This window comes from Strix uralensis, chromosome Z (assembly GCF_047716275.1).
Source record: "Strix uralensis isolate ZFMK-TIS-50842 chromosome Z, bStrUra1, whole genome shotgun sequence".
Classification (NCBI taxonomy): domain Eukaryota; kingdom Metazoa; phylum Chordata; class Aves; order Strigiformes; family Strigidae; genus Strix; species Strix uralensis.
This window is the reverse complement of record NC_134012.1, coordinates 98,942,385-98,966,637: the sequence shown is the minus strand read 5'-3', so window position 1 is coordinate 98,966,637 and position 24,253 is coordinate 98,942,385. Positions and strand designations below refer to the sequence as shown.

Below are 24,253 nucleotides of genomic sequence, written 5' to 3'. Positions count from 1 at the left end.
AGCAGATGAAGAGTCAAGTTGAAATGCCAGCTCTTGCAACCCTTTCCACTTGGGGAAAGGCTCTGACAGAAGTAACTTTGATTCCACCCAGTAATAACTTGTTTGACCCTTTCTTCATCACATCAGCCCTCTGGTCAGTCCCAAGATAGGAATTGCGGGACTGAGTTGTCCCAGGTTTAGTGTGTAGCAGCTTAACCAGCTAGACTTTGACTCTTCCCTAAAAATCTCTGGGTCTCAAAGAGTAGTTGTTATTCTTTGCAAGTATCCTTTGAGCATTTCTCCTTTCTCTAGGAAATAGTTTTCTTTTCTTAGGATTTCAGAAAACCTGGGAAACTGAGCCAGTTTGATGCTATGAATTTTTTTATTATAATTTTGCATTTATTTATAATAAATTCACTGATTTTGTCAGGTCTGCAAAAGCAGCAATCTAGTATTCAAGGAAGTTTGGTCTGGGAGCGCTAGAAGCCACAGAACATGGTGATTTGCTAATCTAAGCTAGTGCTGAAAAGATAAAAATATTAGCTTTTGTATAGTTGACCTCGTTTCTGTCAACAGACATACTGTTTTGAGAACAGCAATGAAAATGCTCCTTGAAATGAAAGTGTCTGCTGTGGTGGGAGGAAGTATATTATCTTTAAGCTTGTATTTTGGAGTATATTTAAGTGCTGTCTACACAGGAAAAGTTTAAGTACAGTTTGGATACAGGAGCCAAATTATTTTGGAAACAATATTGGCTTATCAGTGCTGCAGCATACCGCAAGTTCAAAACCAAAAACCCCTGTTTGGTAAAACATGAAGCCCAAAGTGTGCTTCTCAACTTCGGTTTGAGGGCAGCCTGCTTACTAAAGGTGAAATGGTGATATGTCTTGGCTGCTTTCCTCCTAAAACGTGCCTGGGAATGTTCCCAGGTACTGTGGCCAACTGGCTCAGGACTGCCTTGTCCATACTCTTAAACTCTTAGCTACCAGGGCAGGGTGGCTGCAAGTGGTGGTCCCCATGGCGTGCAACTCACAGACCTGGGAATTGTGTGGGAGAATGGTAATTGGCACGGCCCTGTGCTGGGGAATGTCCTAGCTGCTTTCTAGCATATGTGATCATGTTCCAGGGCCTGGGAATGTTTCCAGACAAGACTTAACTTAAAAGTACAGATGTTAGTCCTTGATTCTTCTAGATTCTTTATGGACTAAGGCATAGGAGGACTGTTGACATCACAAGGTGTTTAGGATGCTTCAGAAAGGTAGGTTGAGGAGAGAATGACTCCTATTTATTTTGGGGCAGTAATTCTGTACTACTGAAGAGTCTGTACCTCCTGTCTCCCTTTTAGATGTATTCAGGGGTTGTTTAAACATGCAGTCACCTTTTTGCCAGCCACCACCTTTCTGGGATGAGTAGGCATGTCTGCCCTCGGTCAGGCTATTGCTTGAGTACGAATGAGCATACTGTGGCCTTTCATGGAAGTGCTGTGTATGAAGTATGCTTTTTATGGTTGTGAAGAATTTCATTCTGATTTGGGGTTTGTGTGTGAATATTAAGAGCCCTAGTTTACTGTCTTGGTGACGTGGGGAGGGGTATGGTATTGTGTGTTTTAGCCAGTGGATCTTTTATGTGAGCAGGAGAGTGAAGAGACCAATTTGTTTCCTCAGATTTTTCTTCCAGTGAACAGTAAAAGCTGTGTTGAGCTACTTTTTTGATCACACAGGATGATTTCCTGCAGGCTCTTCAGTGACTGTGGGTTATTGGAGTTGGAGTACAGTCCTAGTGTAGATGAACCAGTAAAATGGTGGTATTAATCCCAGCTCTAAGCAGACAAACATCCTGGAAGACGGCATATCGTGCAAGCTGCTGAACATCAGAGCATTTTTGCTCTAACTGATCACGTTTTCTGTACCTTCTGGCCAGCCTTCCCTCTATGGTATCCTGAGTTTCATTGCAAGCAATGGCACTGTCATCACACAGTCATCTCATGATGCTGTTTGTCTTTCCATAGGTTATGGAATATGCTGTCAGCTTTGACAGTTTGAATATTTATAGAGAGAAGAGGTTAGCAATATAAAATACTGTTCATGTTCATTGTGCTTTGTCAAGGGCTGTGAAATTTTACTTTTGCACATGCTGTCTTAAAAGTCTTGTGAAACAGATGTGTGGCATGACATGCTTACACGGTGATGCACCCCACAATTTTGGGAACATGTAATCTGTGTGACAGCATCAGCTTTGGAGCACTGCTTTGTATAAAGGATCCATTGCTCAAAGGTAGTAAGCTGTCAGAGCTGACTATGTCAATTAATATGCAGCAGGCTTTGTGTCTGCTGATTGTTCTTCTGATTTAATGTGCATGATGATCTCTCTTACCAGCAGTAGTGGTGTAGATTTAAGGACACAGTACAGTGCAGGGATGCTCCCTGGTGTCCCACAGGCTGCCTGTGTGTCTTCAGGGCAACTGTTTCAATCCTTGTGCAGTTTCTGGCAGCCTGCTGTCCTGGAGGCATTTTAGGAATACGAAAAAGAGAGATTGCAGGCTGTACCAATGCAGTGATGGTCAGCGTCCCTCTTCAGCCTGCTCTTTCTGGAGAGCAGATGCTCCCCGTGTCTGAGATGGATGTAACTTGTTTGGGACAGTTGGCTCTTTTGAAGAGCTGAGTGTATGTCTTAAAATGGGCTCTCTGCTGCTCTCTACTAGACAAAAAATCATCTAGTACAAGACGTGCTGGTGATAATCAGTAAAATGTTAAAGGCCACATCTTATTTAACTTTTTTATTTGTGATAAATGTAGGCTGCTGTCCAAAATTACACTCTTGTGTTGTAGCGCTTGTATAGCTCCACAGTGAATAGAAGGACTGATCTGGCTGAAAAGTAACTCTCAAAACATAAATTTTCAGCTACATATGTTTTGTAGTCAGGTAGCCAGTTTATAGATTTGAGTTGCTGCTCAATTGCATGGACAGTTCAGCCTCCCTGGGATGGCTTTAGAAATGAGGCGTGTGGGACAGGAAAGAAGGGGGCAAGAACCATTTGTTCACTTCATCGGTAGCCCACACTTATGTTTTATTAAAGTCACCATGAAATTGAGGTGGTTGTCAGCTCAGAAGGTGGTTTCACAGTGCTGTGCTGTGTCTGCTCTTTTGTTTCATAACTCTAATGAATTTTCCCTGTGCAGGGAGGAGAAATAAAAATACCTGCCTCACTTCTCTTCCCTTAAGCACTAATCCAAACTTGTGAGTGTATCAGCTAAGCTTAGTAGTTTAAATTTAATTCACAACACCTATATTTAAAAGCAGGAGTTTGGTGAACTTAGATTCTTTCCTTTTTTTTGCAACTTTTCAGAGGCTATTAATTTTAAAGGTAATGTAGCATCCAGTCAAACTTCAGGTTTTGTAATTAGGAAGTGGAGATGTAAGTTGCTTGTGAACCAAATTCTCTTTGTTTCTGCAGTGTGAGGTCTAGTTGTGTGTTACTTGCATAAAATAAACTATAATTTTTCAGTGGTGAGAGAGCAAGTCTGTGATAGAGCTGAGCTTGATTTATGCTTCTGGAAGTCTGCTGCCCGTTTGCAAGTCCATGCTGTTTTCTTTTTCCTTAAATCTGCCACCGCTTTTAGTTTGTGTCTATGACTTGAAGGTTCCTTTTTCTTTACTGTTGTGATCTTGTCATTGAGCTGATTTGGGAAAGAATTAGTTGTCTTTCCTTTTCTCCTGCTTGATTTAGCAATTAAAAGTTTTGTTATTTTATAGTTAAGTCTTAATATACTATACTGTAAAACTGTGTTAAACTTTCTGTGTTTTGTATGCAGTGGAAAAGAATATTTAGTTCTTTAATCAAGGAGAGTATAGAACACAGAATTATCAGCTACAATGTGCTTTTCTTAAGAGTCTGAATTTTCCTGTTTTGGGAAAAGCAGCAAATTAGTATGTGCATAGAGAATGAGATTAATGCTTAAGTGGTGGTACCTGAAAGTTAGACTCTGATGTTCGGTTTCAGATACACATGGCCTTTGTTTGAAGTCTTAGGGAAGCTTATGTTTCAAAACAAACAAAAACAAAAAACCTAACCCAGAAACTACTCTTTAAAACTGAATTTTGTTAAGAGCTAGGCTGAGGAAGTTTTGCCTGTTTTAAGGAACATTACAATTGTACTGACTACTTAAAACGAGAGAACTTGTTCACCTTTTAAAAACATTATCATTTACCTTGAATCACGTGTTCCATTTTGATAGCCTCCTTCATATAGAAAATATAGCATGAGATGTCAGTTTAAATGCAAGTCTAACAGTGCTCTATCTTCTATGTGAAAGGAAGTATTCTGTACATTTTTCCATGTTTGACATCATGGTGTTTTGAATAACCATGTTCCATATTCATACCAATTTTTTGTTTTTGTTTTCAATTTATGCACAGCACTTGCTCTGAAATTTGGGGACTGAGTACACCAAACACGATAGATCAGTGGGATACAACAGGCCTTTACAACTTCTCTGAACAAACCAGGTGAATATTCTGCCCTCTCTCGCATCATAGAAATCTTGTGGGAGGGAATGGCTTTGGAGGGTCTGTAATGGGATGCTTTAGCTGTGAAGTAGACTAAAATGCTTCCTAGGCCTCTCATGGTACAGCATTTTAAAATATTTGCTTGCCAGTGTAGAAATCCAAGTGTTCTCAGCTGATGTTTTGACCAATGAAATTCTAATTCTGGAATATTCCTTTTTCACGCCAGTGCTATTGAAAGAATGGGAAGACTTGTTAAATGCAAGCTCTAATGTGATTTGGTATTTATATTAACAAAGTTGGGAAACTTAATTCTTTAGACCTAATCTTACAAAGTGTTTAAACTGCTTTGTATGCCACATGCTTTCAGTTAAATCTTGCTAATTGGCTCAGATACGAGCTACTAAAGAATTGTTTGCAAATTCTTCAGTAGTTAATGGTGGGCAAATTCTAAACAGGGTCTTTATTTTTTCATGTCACATTGCTTGATTTGTGTATTGAGGTTTGTCTCCCATCCCATAACAGTCATAAACATCTGCATTTGTGTAAGCATATGCAGTCTGTCTTAAAACTAGCAAAACGTTTTCAGCTGGTAGCAAGGCAGATGAAGTCAAGAAGATAAAACTGTACAGCCCTTACAAGATGTGCATTCATGCTTTTTGCATTACAGTTATACTGCCATGTGGATCACTTGGGCAGCTGACTGCTTATAGGCTTATTTGCAGTCCTGTGGGAATTCTTATGCTTAAAGCCATAAAGCATCCATGCCACAGCAAAGCCTTGAGGTCTAGCAGCGGAAGGGACTATTAAGTGTGTGATTTTATTTTATTTTTTTAAGTGTCTTCTGCATTTAAAAAAAAAGTGTATGTAGTAATCATCCTAAATACTTGGTTGGAGGTAAAGTAGCTTTTAATGAACTCTAAATTCACTGGCAATAATTTGAGCAGCTCAAAAATAAGTTAAGACACTGCTTGATACCATCATTTTTATCACATTTGAAGCCTTTTAACAAGAGTATGAATGTCACTCGCAGTGTTGATCCACTGAATTCTGAAAATAAACAAACCACCCATCCTGTGTATGTACACTGTTGCTTGAGCGATTAAGAGACAGCATGCAGTCTGTAAATACTTTTCAACATCTTTCCCCTATAGATCTCTCGATGGCCGTCTACAGGTATCTCATCGTAAAGGATTACCGCATGTTATTTACTGTCGTTTGTGGCGTTGGCCAGATCTTCACAGTCACCATGAACTTAAAGCAATTGAAAACTGTGAATATGCTTTTAATCTTAAAAAGGATGAAGTATGTGTAAACCCTTACCACTATCAGAGAGTGGAGACACCAGGTAGGAAGACTGCTTCTGACTTTCTATAGCAGCATCTGTACGTACTTGTTCAGCATAATGTTTTAAATGAAAAATAGAGAAAGATTATGCTTTCTCTTGCCAAAGGTACAAGATTCTTAAAGATGCAGCTTTTGAGAATACCATCCCCTGGAAGTTTTTAATAGTAAAGATGCTGAAGAATCTTTACAAATGTGTTGGATATCCCTAATAAACACTTCAGTACCACCAGCAGTTTCCAGCTGGCTAAGTATGGACCAGACCGAAAAGGAGAACAGAGATGACTTACCTTTGCTCATGTGGAATAGTCTTACTCAAGAGATACCTCAGGAATCTGATTCTTCTAGTAGCAAGCAGTACAATTGCAGTATTAGCAGTAGTGAGAATCAGAAAATTTCAAAACATATTAAGAAATTGTTAGACGTTTTAGATTTTATTTTTTCCCTTTTAGCTCACAGAACTGTGTGTTTTGAGGGTCTTACTAATGCTTTGAATTTTGCTTTTCCAGTCTTGCCTCCCGTACTAGTGCCGCGTCACACTGAGATTCTAACGGAGCTTCCGCCTCTTGATGACTATACCCACTCCATTCCTGAAAACACTAACTTTCCAGCTGGAATTGAACCACAGAGCAATTACATACCAGGTATTTTCTTAACTCCCACCACAGCCAGTACACTTAACATTGTGCCACTAGAAGAAAGATGGTCATTTCATCCTCTTAAGTGATCAAATTAGTTGAAGATGCACCAATGAATTAAATCTAGTTGATTTCAAGTATCAATTGCATGGAAATACCTGAACACTGTTTGCAGAACATGATCCTGTGTGAAACCACATTGCTGTGGTTTCACCATAACTTACTTGGCTTCAGTAGCTTATTTAAGATTCACAATGCTAATGAGTACAAAGTAGACCTTCACATTATACTTTAAGCCTCTTTTACAAAGATATAAGGGTTGCCAAATGCTGTGTATTGGAGACTGAGTAGTAAACTGCTGCTCAATCTCACCACGTGTAGTACGCAGAGAAAACTTTTAAGTTACGAAACAGTGACTTAAAAAGTAGCTTCATCTGTAGTTCACAATCAGTCAAGGTCTCCTTTGTGTATTTGGTACTGTTGTGTGCATACCGTTCTGTCTTTTTAGTATGAAGGAATAACCTAATAATATTGAACTCTTAAAGAATTCCTCCTCCCCCTCTTTGCCCCTTCCCCACCCCAAAACCAATACTAAGACTAACCTGCCACAGTGCACCCAAAAGCCTGTATGTACCCTTATTGAAACATAAAATTAGTGACCTTTGTTTCCTGCCCCAGCTTCCTGTTTCCTGTCTCTTCAGGAAGTTACCTGGAGTGTAGAACCAAGCGAAGCTGAAGTTTTCTCATAAATGTTTAATGCAACTGTGTTACAAACAAACTGAAAATTCAGATCTGGACTCTCCAAGAGTAAGATGACTGCCTTGAAACTCAGATATGTGCAATGTACAAATTGTATCTACTTGTCTTAAACAGGATGTTGCTTGTGTTTTCTTTAAATGTATCCAGGAATTGAAATGGCACCAAAAAATTTTCAGTTCATTTGATCTCTTTTGTTTAATTTATGCCACATTTGTTGACACCTAGGGACAGCAGAACTTTAAAGAGCAATTTAATGTGCTAGAAGTTGGTATTGCTTTCTTAACTTGTATATTCTTCTTTGACTCAATCTGAGGGCTTTTGATAGCATTTGCAAACAACTTACTGCAAAGCCACCATTTGAAAATCCAGTGCTATGGAAATGCGCTGAAGCAGCTAGATAGTTATTTGCAGGAAGTCTGTTCAAGGCGATTGCGGGTATTCACATGATCTTCAAATGTTTATGCAGCTAACCACACCTTGCTACCTCCTCTCTGTCACTGACACCCTCCTGTTGTGTTCGTATCATGGCATCTTACTTCATTTGACCTTGCTAACTTAATTTTGAATACTTAGTTACGTTCTGGTAAGTCTTGTGTGTCCTGACAGCCTGCTTCAGAGAACCGTTTTCTCTAGCGGTAGGCCAGACTAGCAACCCTGCTAGTTTTACACCACAACACTGTCTTAGTACTTGGTCTACGGAGAGGTGGGTTTCACCTACAGGTGGGAAGATGGCGATGGTGGAGGTACAGGGGAGCCTTTGGGGCTGTACATTGCCTTTCAGGTTACAGATGCACTGAGCTGCAGTGTCCAGACTTCTGGCAGCATTCAGGCTCTGCAAAGAATTCTTAATGCTGCACTTGAGCGTTTATTTCCAGCTGTGGTGGTGGTGTTCAACCTCTGACCCTAAAACAGTATTAATAGTACTACGTTGAGGAAATCTTCTCTGTTCAGACAGAGGCTAGATATGAAAAACCATCTGTGCCAAAGAGCCTAGATTAGCAACTGGAAACAGGAGGCCTGGGTTGGATTAGAAATGGTTACTGACCTTTTACCATGGCTGTGGGCTTAACTATAATGAATGATTTGGAGATGGGTGGAGTCCACTTTATCACAATGAATTCTATAAAAATGTTCAAAACAAGTATGATTTTTGTCATCATACTTCTTGCTAGTAAAGATTCCCCTTAATCTTTCTTCTAAATTCTCACTTGAATTTCTGTCATATCAGTATTTAGCACACTAGTTTTACAGAATGAACCAAAGCTATAATTCTTTTGGTTCATTTTTATTTAATCAAGTGACTTCATCTAGTTTCCTCTTGCTGACTTGCTTCTGATCTTACTATATGCTGTAAATCTCAGACATGATATTTGATATAATTTTATTCTAATTCTTAAGGAAAAGGCTTTATCTTTAAATTTCTGCTGTTAGGTAATAATGTAATTAAATGTGTTTAATCCCTCAGATGTCTCAAAGACAATTCTAAGGCGATTGTAGAGATAGTTAGCTTCAAACACTCTCACTAAAGAAACCCAGGTTTTGCCTTTAATATATAGGAAAAGACATTTGCCCAGTTCAAAGAAAATTATTTCCTGAAAGGCAGTTGGTTAACTCATTATCTGGATTGCAAAGTACATCTTGATTGGAGAAAAGGAATAACCATACTCTCCTGGGTTTTGAAGATATTTCTGTGGAATTAGACACAGTTTCTAGTATCAGAATGCTTCAGACTTGTTATTGAGTTTACTTCAGTCTGTGAAACTCCATCTTTAAAGAAAGCTAGGAAAAGAATAGATGATCACTTTAGTGGAGCTTGGGTGTAATAATAATGATAATAAAGCTTGTGCAGTGTAACTAGTTAGATAATACAGTTATCATTAGTGAGTGAAATCAACTGTTGAGTATTGAAGAAAAATGGATTTGGGGATTGAACTGAAAAATGACCTTTAAATCTAGCAACTTCTATAAGGCGTGGGAGGGTATCTGATCTGATGGTTATACCGCATAAAGACAACTCTTTTTTTTTTTTTGTAGAAGTCACCAGATGGTTTTTTCATTTGTAATTCTACTAAATGTGAAAGCTGTTGATCACAATTGCAAAATTGTTACTCATTGTAGTGAAAGTATCTTGTCTTAAATAGAACAAACAAGGATTAGCTGTTAATTATATAACATATTGGAGAAATTGACTGGCATACAAGAGATGATACATTTTACATAGACAATAAGGCAGGTAATGGGTTGGAAGCCCTACTGGAAGGAAAAAGGGACAGCAAAATGAAATTCTAATTCAGTGTTCAGGTATCATACGGAGCTCATGAAGACTTGAGGACAAAACCCCCAAATGCTAAATCTTGCAGATTTCCCTAGTTGTTGAATCAATAGGTGGATATTTTTTTTGACAGAAACACCACCTCCAGGATATATCAGTGAAGATGGAGAAACAAGTGACCAGCAGTTGAACCAAAGCATGGATACAGGTAAAACTTCTGTTTTTTCACTACTTTGAAGACTTGGGATTACTGGTTGTGATCCCTCTGCATAGCACATGAATTCAGCCCAAACGGTGATGGCAGTAGCAGTCTGTACAACCTGGTGGTTTCTGTTTAAAATATCACTTTCACTCTTTCGTGAAGAAAATAATTTTCTACTCGGGGAATGCTTTTAAAACATTCTGTGCCATATTAAGTACATTTCATTTGTTTCATAACAAAAACGTACAGGTCTTAAGTCTTCATCAGAAAGACTTAAAATAGATTTTGATAGCTGACTGGTTTCAATTTACCCCTAACTTTTTACCATCTGGAAACAGGTTCATTGAAGCAGAATATCTGTTGGCCTAAACAAGTTACAGAAATGCTGCATTTCGAGAACCTGTCTCTGAACTCTGACAACCTTACCACTTCTGCCATGTTTCAAATGAATTCTTGCATGGAAGGGTCTATTGAAAAAACAGTAGAAACATTAAGCATTTGTGCCTCTGTATGAAAGGGTTTCTAGATAATCTGGTTGGCCTTAGGCTTGGACAAAGCACAGTTAATGTTCTGGATAAGAACCTCCTGCTATGCGCTGGCAGAATTGTGTGTGTGTTCAGTTAGCTAATGTTAGCAACCTTTTTCCGTTAATTGGAATCAACTGTGCTCATTTCTGTAAGAACTGCAATATTTTCCCACTATGTGACAATAGGCACCTTAATTAAAAAAGCCCGACATCAGCAGTCCTTGTAGGAAGGTTTCTGTGCAAAACCTCTCTGTATTTTGCCTACTAGTGCACAAATAGTGCTGGAGAGTTCATGTTTTTCTGAGTGTTTTCCTTCCTCCTTCCAGGAAAGAATAATTTCCTCAAATGAGGAAATCCAGCTTGTTCTTTTCTAGAGATAAATCCTCTCCTTTGAGAATAGAGAGGTAATATCTTTCTTGTCTCGTCCACTTTTTCTTAGCTTTTTTTTCCACTGAATTTGGGAAGAAGTCACTACCTTCTCACTGGAGAGGTGCATAAATAGTTACATTCACAGAGTGTGCATGAAGCGAGAGCTCTGCCAAATACAATGCTAAGATGTTAATCGAGTCTTTATGAGGAGGGGTAGGTTCCCAGGAGTCTGGAAAATTAAATGTAATCTTAATTCTGAATAAGCATGTGACATGCTGGAAAACTAGTTGTAGGATTTCTGAGGTTTCTTATTCCAAAGAATTATAATGTGAAACTATTATCTAGATACTGGTCATACCTATCCATCTGAAATAGCAAGAATCATTTGCTCTGAAACAATCTTTATTGCTTCAACAGGATCTCCAGCAGAGCTGTCTCCTAGTACTCTCTCCCCAGTTAATCATAGCTTGGGTAAGCTGAAAATACTTTTAATTGTTTCTCTGTGTGTGATGACTCTTCTTTATATATATAATTAAAAATGAAAATGTACTTTATAAAAGTAAGAGCTGTATTAGGAGAAGACTATTGGGTTGGCTTCCTGATGATAAATATAATAGGGCCGGGTTAATAACTTGGTAATAAGTACTCTAATTCTGTAACTGTTGAGCTTTTAGCAAAGAGAAAAAATAATATGGTTGTGTGTGCAGGAATAGCATTTATAAAATAAATAGTTTAAAGGACATTAAACCTATCCATAGTGCTGCCCAGACTTGCTGTCTCCCTTGTATGTGTTCTGTTGCTCTTCTCATGTACTGTTTCACGTGTGACCACAGCACAATCGTTGCTCCCACATTAGTTGCCCACCTGCTTTGATCAGGTGCCACTGCTGTGTGTCTGTATAAATGCCTCAGGAAGATCAGATTCCCTTGGGTTTGTTTAAGGAACGGTGACAGGATGTGACAGGAAAATGCTGTTCAGAATGCTGAGTAGGTAATTAGTGTAGGTAAAAAGGGGAAGCAGCACAGGAAAGGCTGAAGATGCACAGGGAGGATACTGAGCCCTGGTAGGGGAAAGTAAAAGGAGCTTAGAGCTGTAAAGAGACAATATAAGATCTAGTGTAATACAAGGGAACATCATTTTCATATTAATATTTTTTTCCTTTGTGTGGTTCAGTGTTTGATAGTTTAATCTTTTCTTTAATGTTGCCAAAATGTTTGCAAGTTACAGAAAGGCAACAGAAATGTCTCCACGTCTGGCACTCACAGCAACACTAGCTTAATCATTTTGCTGAGGAAAATGCAAGTACTGAACTATGAGAGTTGTGGTCAAATTAGATCACCCTTTCTTCCCCTCCTCCTTCCCTTGTGTGGAATATTGAATACCATTCTGTTTACCGGGGTGGGTGAAAATGACAGCAAGCAAAACACAATTTGAGTAGTTTGAGGAGACTATCACTGTCATTTCCAGAAGGGACGAATAGCAGGGCAGATAAATTTCTTTTTGGTCTCAAATTCTGTGTTAAGCTTATCTTTTAAAATTTTTTTTAGACTTGCAACCAGTTACTTACTCGGAGCCTGCATTTTGGTGTTCAATAGCATATTATGAATTGAATCAAAGAGTGGGAGAAACCTTCCATGCATCACAGCCTTCCCTGACCGTAGATGGCTTTACAGATCCATCAAATTCAGAACGATTTTGTCTAGGTCTGCTTTCCAATGTAAACAGAAATGCTACAGTGGAAATGACGAGGCGGCACATAGGTAAAAATCTCTGATCTTTTAACTATTTAATTTCATTTTAGCCATTAAATTATCTGGAATGACCCAGGTAGGATGGGCAGATCTGTGCATTGGGTTCCTTTCACCCTTGTGCAGCCAGCCATTGAACTTCTCTTGAGGCTTGCCAGGGAGAGCTTGGTCTCCTGCCAAGTACAGAAGTGGAAAGGCACAGAGGTCACCACTTCTGAAATCAGGGAGAAATGTAGAAGCTTCTGCTTCCACAGCCAGCTGCAGTTGGGAAGAGATGTAGCGATGTCTGGAGCTGAAAGGAGCTGCCTTTCCTCAGTCAGTAGCCACTAAGTCGGTGGCAGCAGCAGTCACACAGCTACCAGGCTGCGAGCAGCACAGGAGGAAGCCACTCTGCTCTATGGGATTTTTGTTGCTCACGTTGCTGTTCTCTGCCTTCTGGAAAAAGACGATGCACCAAAGCGTTCTGAGGGGCAGGTTTTTGGGTTTTGAGCTCCTTGTTGGTCAACTCTGCCCTGGATAGCATTTATATTCAGAGTTGCTTATAATTGACATTTAAGCTTTAATTACAAAATGTTAACATGTTGCTTAGTTTATTCTAATTTATAAAATACAGAATGGACATTGGTGGTACTTCTTGAATTCTTTTTCTGAAATGGGAAAAGCTGCCATTGATAACACACTGCTTCAACATGATTAGGATTTTCTTTGCAATGGTTAGTAAAGAATATTGTTTTCCACAATGCAGCATCTTGGCTTTAATTTCTTCAATAAACTACTTCTTTTTTTCCCTTTAATTTTTTCCTGGATTTTTTTTATTTAGCAACGTTTACGAGATTTCTCTTTGTTTTTACGTTTAGTAAAGTTCAACCTCTTTAGTAGAACCTGCTGACTCCCTCTATGCCAAATCCAAATGCATGTCTAATAAAATTTTAGATGTGCAGAAACCCAGGCTGTGCCTGTGCTGACTGATCAAAATGGTCAATGATGAAGAAAAGCAAAAATGTAAGGAGCTCTCACTTTTTTTTTTATAGAGCAGCTCACATTTTGTTTGAAAAAGTTTTAAAGAAAAAGGGGAAGAGCAACTGTGGCCTTTAAAGGACGTGTTAATTTTAAATAGTTTTCTTTGAGATCAATTGTACATTAGTTATCTTACTTCTGCTAGAAATAACCCATACAGATTTTTTTTTCTACTTCAAGAACAAGAATCACAATTTAAAAGTGAACAATAGGATTTCTTAAGGGTATTTTTTTTATAATAGGGCTAAATGAAGTCCTGTTGTTTTTGTCATAGTACAGGGAAGGGGTATGCAGTGGGTTGTGAAATAGTGTGGGTGCATGTAAGCGGAGAGTGTTGAAGGGGAATACTTGTGGTTTTTTTGCCATAGTGGCCTGTACCACTTCACATACAACATTTTAATACTAGCACAAGTTTTAATTCTATTGAATCTAATCTTTTTATTTCAATTTTGGTGTTTAAGTGAAAAAGTTACGTGGTATTGAACACTACTTCCTAACTTGGATTTGGTTACAAGCCATTACATGGCTAGAAAATTCTATCTCACTCTTACCCAAAGAGTATTCTGCTTCTCCTTTAAATATTGTGTGTTTGTGGGTGAAAAATGCAAATTAATTGTGTTTTGCTCCTGCTACAGCTGTCAGCCCAGCAGTGTGGTCTTGTAGATAATTCAACATCCAAACCTGTTCCTGTAAAGAAAAGCCTTGGTCTTGTCTGAAACAAAATACTCCCTTATTTGTTAATATGCTCAGGTCATATCATAACTAGAGTTTCTTTGAATTTTGCTACAGGAAGGGGAGTACGTCTCTATTACATTGGTGGAGAAGTTTTTGCTGAGTGCCTAAGTGATAGCGCGATTTTTGTTCAGAGCCCCAACTGTAATCAGAGATATGGCTGGCATCCTGCAACTGTGTGCAAAATTCCACCAGGTTAGTAGCCTACCAAAGGTCTCACATAAAATTATCCAGTGAATGTATTCACTGAATGACATTTGTTTTCCTGTTGATAGTTTCTTTGTAGTTTTGGGCTTCTGTGTAGCAAACACAAGTATTCATTGATGGTACCCTTTTGACTCATTTATTTATAGGATGCAATCTGAAAATCTTTAATAACCAAGAATTTGCTGCTCTTCTGGCTCAATCTGTGAATCAGGGTTTTGAAGCCGTTTACCAACTTACTAGAATGTGTACCATAAGAATGAGTTTTGTTAAAGGATGGGGAGCTGAATACAGGTAAGAAAAAAACCCTTTGCTTTTAAAGTTAATCATTTTTCTTCTTTTACTACTACACTATTTTTGCCTGTCTTGAAAGCCATACATACAGGCTGCTTACTGCTATTGTAGATATGCTGTCTGCAAGTTGAACCCATATTTTCCTTTCTTCCCCTCAGCTATGGAGCACCTAAGTCATAAAGACCAGTAAGCTGATTTTACTATTGCATCGAAGTCAGCTCTTGAGCAAGGGATGTTGTCAAAGTTCCGTTTCCTCGCTCAGTCCTGCTTCCTTGTTTATTGTGGTGAAACCACTGACAATATCTAGAAGTTTCACAGTTTATGCTCTGGGATTATTTGTTAGATGTACAATCAGTCTGGTCTCTGCCCTGTTCTGTAGGGTGTATAATGAGTTTGTTAGGTAGTGGTGTGGGATGCAGTTCATAGTACCCGACAGAAAGAATTGGAGTCACTTGGGGTGTATTCTGCAGAATAAAACAGCTGGAGAACATCTAAGGGATGGCAAGTATTTTGGAAGTTGTAGTGGAAAAAACTTTGCAGGAGTAAAATGGCTGTGTTTATGTAGTAAAACTGCTAAAAACAGTTTTTTGAGTGGAAAAAATAGTCTTTTATCCGCTATTGAATAGATTCCAATTGTATTCTCTATTAGCGCAGACTAAGAGCTATAATTGAGGACAGTGCCTGCTTTTAATGTAGTGTGGGAATTTGGGAAGAAAAGGAATTGACTTCTAACTGAGCAGTATTAAAGATTTCATTATTTTGGTGAGCTAGAGATGTGGTTTTAAACAAATCCCTTAAACCTCTCTAGAAATTGTCCAAGGAAAGAAAGGAGTCTGACATATCAATACAGTATTGCAGCACATAATGATTTTTTTTAAATCCATATAATTTCTGAAGTTAAATAATGACATGTAGATTCCACTGTGAATCCTGGGGTTTTGATTCCTCTATCTGCTCTTGAAATATATACATGTAAATAGCAGTGTCAGTACATGGGGGAGGCTTCTCTGCTAAATGAAGCCAATTTTGTAAAAGCCTAATTAGATGAAATGAGAAATTTGAGTAGTGGAATAAATTGGCACCTCTTTGTTAGCAAGAGGTACACAAGAAGGAATCTGGCTCAAGTTTAAAGAATTGTTGGATTTGGCTCAAAAGGAGTATGTATACACTTACGCATAATTAAATACAACATTCAAATCAGAATAGAAGAAAGGCTTAATCAGTCAGATTATATGGAGTCAGCTTGAAGTGAGTGGAGTGTAAGTACTGAGTTAAAACAGTGGGGAGGATTTTGGTAAAGTTATTTCTAAGGAGGGAGAATGTTGGTTGTTAGTAGTCTATAAACGGTTCAGAGATCATAGGGTTGAAAAAGCTCCAGTGGAAACAGTGCCAGAACAGCACAGAAACTGATTGCTGACATAATGCTGAACTAGTTTCTTTGCATTTCTGTTTAAGATGGTGCTAATAACTTATTGCAAAAAACTTGTAAGTTATGCTGCAGTCGCAATTAAAGCAAGAAGGGTTGCTCCTGCAAACACAACCTTGAATTTCAATGAGTGTAGTCTGAATTGTCAAAGTAGACCAGGAAGTGCTGTAAAATCCATCGTTCTTGTTAAAACTTCCGTGCTTCGTTATTATGTCAAAAATGTATCTCATAGAATGGGCTTTGGCAAAGCCAAAGCATTACTTACGTTTTAGGCATGTGGCGTATGTGAATAAATGTGCAGATATGGCAAGGTGGTAGATTTTACAAGCTTGGTAGACAAAATAGCTTATAGCTTTTTACTTGATAGATGTTGAATTGAGGGTGATGGCTCAGATCAGCAGACTAGTGTCACGTTAGCACAGGAACTATCCAGGTCTAGGATCATCTTCTGAAGAAAGTTAAGTAGAGGTAAGTACAGAAGAGACTTAGTGATACATGAACAGGAAATCAATGGCTAAAAGAGGCTGAGTTTTAGCTTTGAGATGGCTGCTAAGTGCCTGTCACTGTTTTATCAACTTTTGCCAGTGTAGTGCAAAGCCAGGGTTGTTGAACAGAACCAGTTCTAACATTTTGAGGAAGTGTGTTGTGGAACACATTGTAGGGGAGTTGACAGCAGTGGAATAATGAACTTCCTTCTTTGGGAGAGGATTCAAGAGTAAATGGAATTGTATTTCCTGTGGTTTAGATTGTTCTTCTATTGGATCACTTTGTTTTCACATAAGCATTCGGGACTAAGATAACAATGCTTTTTAGAGTGCTGAGAGAGCACAGACCCCAGCCGCTTTCTTCTCCTAGAAAATGTGAAACCACAGACAACTTCTGAAATCCATCCTCTCACTGGCTTAATCTTTCTGCCTTTTCAGTTCCTCTCTTTATATAAACAGATTTCCTTAAAGCGAAGGATTGCAGTGCCGACAGTAAAAATGAAGGGGCTGGGTTTGTGCCTGAGTAATCTGCTGCCTTTGAATCTTAATGCCTCCTTGCTTTGACTTTGGGATAGCTAGCATTACTAGGAAAAACTGGCTTAGCAACAGTAGTCTTGCCAGTCTAGTTTGGGAAGACTCCCATGCCTGGAGTGGGTACAGTGAAATAACAGGATTTCTCAGGCAGAGTATGTCCAATACTGATTTCTTTACTTTGGAGATGAGAAGAAAGATTTTTGAGTAACAGGTCTCTGAACAAGGATATATGGGAGAGTGAAGGAAGTTTCTATAGTTATCAATCCTTCAGCTTTACTGAGGCTTTCTATATGGTGTTTAGTTAAGGTCTTCTGTTGTGGAAAATTATAGGCAAGTTTATGTAGAAGACAAGGGAAACACAATTTTTACTTGAATTGTTTGTGTGAGGATGTTACAGTACAAAACATGCAGAAGTGTAAGATTACAGGAAATCAGAGATCAAGTTTGGTCTTCCTTTGAGATAGCATCAGTTGGCACAGTATAACCACACACTGTGTTTTGACGTAGTGTTTCTGACAACATCTAACAGTTTCCTTATAGATTTATCTTGTCAATTGCTCCAAAAAAGCCAGACCTTATGATTGCAGTAATATTGTGCTGTTTGGCCACGCTGACAGTGCAGAGCCAAGTGCTTCTATTCTGTATCTCTCAGTAGTTGTCTACAAAATTCAAACCCAGTTATTCATGCAGACCCTTTGAAGGTTAAGATACAGCTGCACACAGCTATCTGATGTAAATACCACGTTGGTTGGACTATCTTCAGTTTTGAATTTCATTTTAGAAGTAAGGTTCTTGGTGTGGCACTTGAAGCAAATGCTGCAGTTCTTATCTTATTCTCCAGAGCGAGCGGAATATTCTCAATGTATTACAATAAGCTTGTAATTATTGATGTGCCTTATAGATATGGGATGTTTTGTTGTTTGGGGTTTTTTTTTTTTCTTCAAAGAGTGTCTGAAAAAAGCTTAGTAACAGTTATGGTAATGGTTGCAGGTTTTATTTTTATATGGATGGAAACATATTTGATCATATGATGGAGAACTTTATGGCAGCCAAAGCTGCTTTCTGACTTTCCTATTATTCTTTATTTTCTAGGCGGCAAACAGTAACAAGCACTCCTTGCTGGATTGAACTTCATCTGAATGGACCTCTACAGTGGTTGGACAAAGTATTGACTCAGATGGGCTCCCCTTCAGTACGCTGCTCCAGCATGTCATAAAACTCCTTCCTCCATTACCAGTGGGCTAAATATCAAGTCCAATCAACAGACTTAAAATAACAGCTCGTCTGTCGTAGTATTTGTGTGTGGTCCCCATGAACTGTTTACTATCCAAAAAGGTTTTTAAAAAAAAAAAGAAAAACAGCACTTGAGGTCTCATCAATTAAAGCACCTTGTGGATTCTGTTTCCTATACTCTGATACTAGATGAAAATTTAGTGTATAGAAATGCCTTCTTCAGAAAGAAGAAGGGACAGTTCTAAAGACTCTTAATGGTGTTTTTATTGGGTATATAATTGAGTGTCCTAATGGTTTATCAATAACATGAATAGCTAAGTATATGTACAGGTAATGTATAATGATCTCAAATATCACAGTATTGTGCTGTTCTACATTTTAGTTCCCATAAATAGTAATTTGTTTTTTCATCGGGGCAAATCTCTCATAAAATTCCAAGACTCTACTCCTTTATTCTTTTATATTTTTTTATATAAGCAGGTTTTCGAGTTGTCCTAAACATAAAAAGCAGACTTTCCTTGTAGAAAAGCTTAACTTTTTGCTGCCTTCTTAAAGAAAAAGAAAATCCCTCCATTGGAAGGGAAAGAAATGTCTTAAGATTCATCTGTGAAATCTTAAGACACTTTATATGCTTAATGGGGCCTAAAATGAATTCATATTATAAATTCCAAGTATCCATCACACTAGGAGTCTACTTTTCCCTACCCATCTGAGTTGATGCATCTGTTGCCAGCAGTATTGCTGGCACAGATATATTTTGGGACTTTTTTGTACCTTGAATCATTGAAAACAGTGGTTTTTCTCATAGAATGAGAATTTAATGTAGCATTGGATACTGGATTAAGTACGCAAGGTTATTGGCTTACCCCTTACATCTCTATTTTTTCATTAAACAGATGTCACTAAAAATCATGTTTTCTAGCTTTTGGAGCCAAATACCTTGAAAAATCCATTCCCAGGGTAAACTAGACTCTTTCGTATAGGTTTTAAATAGATGCAGCTTCTTAACATATTTCAGTAACAATTTAAATTTCTGATCTGAGTGGCTTTGTATAGCTTACTTACATACGGGATCATACGCATTCATTATGTCATAACGGGCCTTGTTATTAAAAGTAGTTGCTTCTGCAAAACCTCTAGGATAGTGGTTGCTGAGGTATGACCAGCGAAGGAGGACTTCTAGGTTCTTCGTGACAGTGCATGTTATTGTGAACCCTTGGACACTACAGCTGCACCATATTAAAAATATTCTGAAATATATTCTACAAATAAGTCTGGGTTGGGGAAGGGTTGGGAAACTGTATAGAAGGGTTATTCTGACTTGAAAAATATACATCTTACTAACAATCTTGTGATCTAGCTGTCTGTCATTCTTTTGTTATTGTGGCAGTAGCAGGATTGCCTTTGTCTGTTTTTTCCCATTGTTTCATCCATTACACTAGTACTGTACTTTGTAAGTACAGCTAGTGATAACTTAGCTTTGAGAATAAAATGTGGCCAGTGTTACAGCTTTTAATCAGTTGAATGAATTGATGATAGTGATGGATATTTTTATGCCGTAATGACTAGGGCATAGAAGCAATACCAAAAATCAAGCCTTGAAAAAAGTGGGCCAGACACCTTTAAAAAAATTGGCAAAGCAGTTACCAGTTTGTGCTAGTTTTACCAGTAGACTAATGTATTGGTAGAACTTGTGAACCTAAGAAATAAGCTTCATGCGTGTTGCATTTGCCTAATATGTGAATACACTAATAAAAGTTTTAATTCTCATGATGGTTGTTCTTTTTATTAATTGCTGTATGTATTTTCTGTTGAAGGTTAGGAATCATTCTAATCCACCCAAATGAATGGCACAAGTGTCCTGCGTGTTGTGGCTGGAAAGGTATAGTTAGATGTTAAAATTGCTTCTTATACAGCTATGGTGGAGGTTCTGGATCTGTGTGTGTTCAGTGATACAGAATTTATTAAAGCAGTTGCTTTTTTTTCTGCCACAATCAAATTGCATCCTACTAGCTCAGATGTTTACTTTCACCTGTGAAACAGTCAGATAAGAGCAACTTGTCTGGGTGAAAGATTCCGTTGCATTTATGGGCAGGTTGCAACTTGAATCGGTTGGGTGACCTAATTCTGTAGTATCCTTACTGCAGATTTCTGTATGTGCTCTTTCACTTATGGCAATATTACCCTCTTTGCCTTGAACATGGTAATAACCTTGCCTGCCCTTTTTTTTTTTTTGGTGCGTGCTTCCAAGTAGTGTACAAGGACACTGCAGATATTATCTGTGGACCTGTGTGCTGCCGGTGTGCAAGGCCATCTCAGTCTGTGTAGAACTCAGTTTTTTGACTTCTGTTAGTACCTCTAAAATACTCTCTACTGACATTACTGTTTCAGCCACAGCTTAGTGGAATAAGGGAACTTACTGCATTCCAAATGTTTGCTTCCCTGTATTTCATTTAAAAGCCTTTGGCAGTTCTTGAGTAACTTTAACCTACTCCTGTTTCTTAATCCAGTGCCTTTCTGACTTATCCCACTGTTCTGCTCTTCCTCAAATCTGACCAGTGCCTGCTCAAGCATCGTAATGCAGAATGCCTGTGGTACGTAAGGAATGTGACTTCATCCCTCTGCTGTTCTGCCAGTCAGAGTACCGATGTCCAGAGTACAAATGTAAAGTAAATTATTGTTTTCAATAAGGCCATTTTATTAAATAAAATACTTACCAAGCAGGAAGTACTCAAGTGGAGATACTTTAAGTATGGGTAGCCAGCTGCTTATCTGTATCATGAAGCTGGAAAAACTCTGTATATAACTGTTGACTTAAGTTTGGATTGGGATTCCATGTGCCTGGGTTCTGATCTCTCTCATCACTAGCCCTGTCTGAGCTTGATTTTCATAATACTGCCAAAGCCAAGTAATCAAAAACCAGGTAGTTGATGTAAACACCCAAGCCTAGAAATTATTTTTGAATTGCCTTTTAGCAGCTTGGATGCCCTGAACTGGCATTTCAGAACCCTTCCCCCTCCAAAGAAAAACCCAGTTTCATTTAGCAGATGTTCCAGGGCTGAGGCTTTGAGAACAGTGTCAAATGCCTGGACTCTTGCACCTTTAAACTGTGAGAATTGCTAGTAAAGCATCATCTCTCTGTATTTCCTCCTTCCTTTTGTGTATGTTTCCTATCTAGGTGGTAAGCAACAGGAGTTCTCTACTGTTAGTTTAGTGTTTTGCTCAGATCCTTTGGCTTCCAGGTGCTGTTACACAAATCTAGAACATGGTGAGAGCTGTGGTGTTTTCTTGTTCTTATTCAGGATGTTGTGCTTAATCAGAACTTAGCCTCCCTGAGAGTGATTGCAGGCAAGCAGTGTAAATAGTTCGACTTCAGACTCCCTGTATATTCAGCAGGGAGAGGTAAAGTCTGAATTTGGGGCTCTGAACTGCGCTCTGGTAGAGAGCTGAGGCAGTTGGCTGAGTTGCCTGATTTAAATGCATAAAGTGTAAATGTGAATATCTGCCTTAAAAGGTTCTTGGGTCCTATCAAAGTAGTCAGCTTAGATGTTTAGTAATAATAGCTTTAAACTAATTTACACAGTAAAAACTAGAAATTGCAACCTTCACTAAGCTTTTTATTTCCATGTGTCCAACTTGACTTTTCATGTTGAAGTGGGAGGGTGTGAAGTTTGAAGGTTTGATAATCATCTGCAGCTCTAAGTTGCTGGCACGATGAACTGTAAGTGTTTTGTTTTAACCTTCAAACTTGTCATACTTCATTGTGGTTACAGCTTTTTTTAGCATTGCAAACTGAAATTTTACTGCAGCTGGGTTTTGAGTTAAAATATTGTGAAATACAGGATTTCACTATACTCCACCCACATAGTGTTTTACTTGAGTATGAAGCAGTGTTCATTTTACCAAAACAAGTTTGACTGTAACCTAATTTTGGGGACACAAGCTTCAATACTAGCTCTGAAGAGTCAGTGAGGTACAGTCTTCCTTAGAAGAATTACACATAGCGAGTAACATGCCAGCTGTATTAAGAAAGTGCTTCTAGAAGGACCTGCTCATGGAATTAAATTACAACTAGTCTGAAAGTTTATTCCTGTTAAGAAAATATTAATGAAATGTGTGTTTTCCTGACCACTTAAGCTTGGCTACTAAATAACCATCATAAACTGTATTATAGGAGGCCGTTTAAAAATAACCTTCAGTCATGTTGGTCCCCTTCCATCTCTCTCTTGGGTAAAAATTTCTTGAAGTAAGATTGCTGTTTCTTCTCTTGGGAAAGCACAGTCTGTGGAGTGAGTTTCTAGTACTAGATTGTCACAGCTACGAAAACTAGAATCAAGGCTTCAAAGCTGAGAACAGTCTTTGATGTTACATTAGCTGTTGTTTCATTAACTGTAATCAGGATTAAATCTAGTTAGTTGGCAGAAGAAAAATGAATGACAAATAATGGATATGTGAAGATGTCAAACCTTGGTGCTCTTGATCCCTTTCCCCCATGTAGAAGATCTCGTTAGAATGGATTCAGTAAAGCCCGCTTGCTTGTCTTGTTCCTTTTGAAATAGGATCCAAACTGGCGATGGACATACATGCTCCAGCCCTACTGTTTTTCTCTTTTAATTTGCAACAGGAGAAGCTGGAACAAAGCTTCTGTTGCTCTTGATTTTTCTGTTAACAGCATCTAGCTATTTGCTCATCTAAAGCTGTAGTAAGGTATCATAAAAAATTTATGTATGCCTCAGGAATTAATTGAGCTTATGAGCAATGTGTACCTGAGGCTGCAAATTCCGTTTGATTTTAAAATTTATCTTTGCTTTAAAGTCTTGCCTTTTCATTTTGAAGTGAAATACCAAGAACAACTTTTGTGGCAGCAAGCACAGAAAATCATTATGCTTAGATTGCCAGCAGTTGCAGTTTATCTTTGGGTGAAGGGGTGGGTGCTGTCCGTCAGTTCTTACTTAATCTTTGAAAGGAGCTGTCTAGGTGGTTGGTCACCTTTGATCAAGGAATAACAAGACAGGAGGCTGGAGCCTCAAACATGCAGCCCGTTTACAAGGAAGCTGGAGCAGAGGCAGGTCAAGCTGTAGAGCCATATTCTGGAGCTGGGAATTGCAGACTCCCCAGGGTTATCTGCCGTACGCTCCAAACTCTTCAGAAATACAAAACAGTTGGATAGGGAGTAGTATACAGGTAAGCTTAAGTTGTCTAGATGCATGACTGACTTTGAAATAAAACTAATGCATAATGAATTTAGAAACACTTCAGAAGTCCTGTCTCTTCTGTTTGTGTTGCATGTCCTTGAAGAGTTGATCTGTAGGATTCACAAAGTGAAGCTGAGAAAAAGATGTGCTTAAGCTGTTGAGATTTGGTGGCTGGGGGGTTATTCAGCATGGACCCCCCAGGGCTTTCACAGCTGAGTGTTGGTGTATGGTTTTTTTCCTGTGGAATCACTGATGGAGCCTGTGGTTAAAGAACAAAAAAGCCTCAGGCAGCAGAAGCAGGCTCCTCAGGAGAGGAGCAGGGTCTGATCCTACTGAAGCTCCGAGAAGAGCAAAATTTATCTTGCCATGAAAGAGCAGCTGAGACTTGTGAGCTGGAGGAAATCCAAGGGATGCCACACAGAGAAGGACTGTGTACTATCAAGAGGGAATGTTAGTTCAGGTACGGGTCCTAGTGAAATTTCTTGGGGACCCGAGCCAAGTTGTGTGCTGATAGTTAGTTGTGCTGTGCGCCTGTGCTGTGCTTGGTTCCAAAGCTAGCAAAGGCAGATGAAGCTTGGGATTGTCTCTGCTGCCAGTGTAGATGGGTAAAAGCTCAACAAGATCCACTTGAGGGTTGAATGAATGTTTACTAGCCAGACTGCTGTCTAACAGTGGGGAAAGGATTTCAGAATTAGTTGCCATGTATTTTTTGTAAGTGATCTGCTGAATAACAAAGAACACTGACTTTGGAGGAGGAGGATCTGGAAAGAAACTAGATTTGTAGTGGGGAACA

General features: G+C 38.7%; 1 protein-coding gene across 4 annotated transcripts in view; it reads left to right on the top strand.

Annotated features, from left to right (window-relative positions):
• The window catches only part of SMAD2 (SMAD family member 2), a 52,017-nt gene extending 31,982 nt beyond the window's left edge, over nucleotides 1-20,035 (top strand). For 3 of the 4 annotated variants that reach the window (XM_074857093.1, XM_074857094.1, XM_074857096.1), the window contains 9 exons: nucleotides 4,396-4,485; nucleotides 5,637-5,830; nucleotides 6,336-6,470; nucleotides 9,629-9,703; nucleotides 11,010-11,063; nucleotides 12,140-12,352; nucleotides 14,147-14,284; nucleotides 14,443-14,587; nucleotides 18,125-20,035. In XM_074857093.1, coding sequence (XP_074713194.1) covers nucleotides 4,396-4,485; nucleotides 5,637-5,830; nucleotides 6,336-6,470; nucleotides 9,629-9,703; nucleotides 11,010-11,063; nucleotides 12,140-12,352; nucleotides 14,147-14,284; nucleotides 14,443-14,587; nucleotides 18,125-18,248 — 1,168 coding nt within the window. In that variant the 3' untranslated portion in view covers nucleotides 18,249-20,035. The remainder of the gene's footprint in view (nucleotides 1-4,395; nucleotides 4,486-5,636; nucleotides 5,831-6,335; nucleotides 6,471-9,628; nucleotides 9,704-11,009; nucleotides 11,064-12,139; nucleotides 12,353-14,146; nucleotides 14,285-14,442; nucleotides 14,588-18,124) is intronic. The other variant, XM_074857097.1, reaches the window with a different exon arrangement.
• Nucleotides 20,036-24,253: the final 4,218 nt, after the last annotated feature.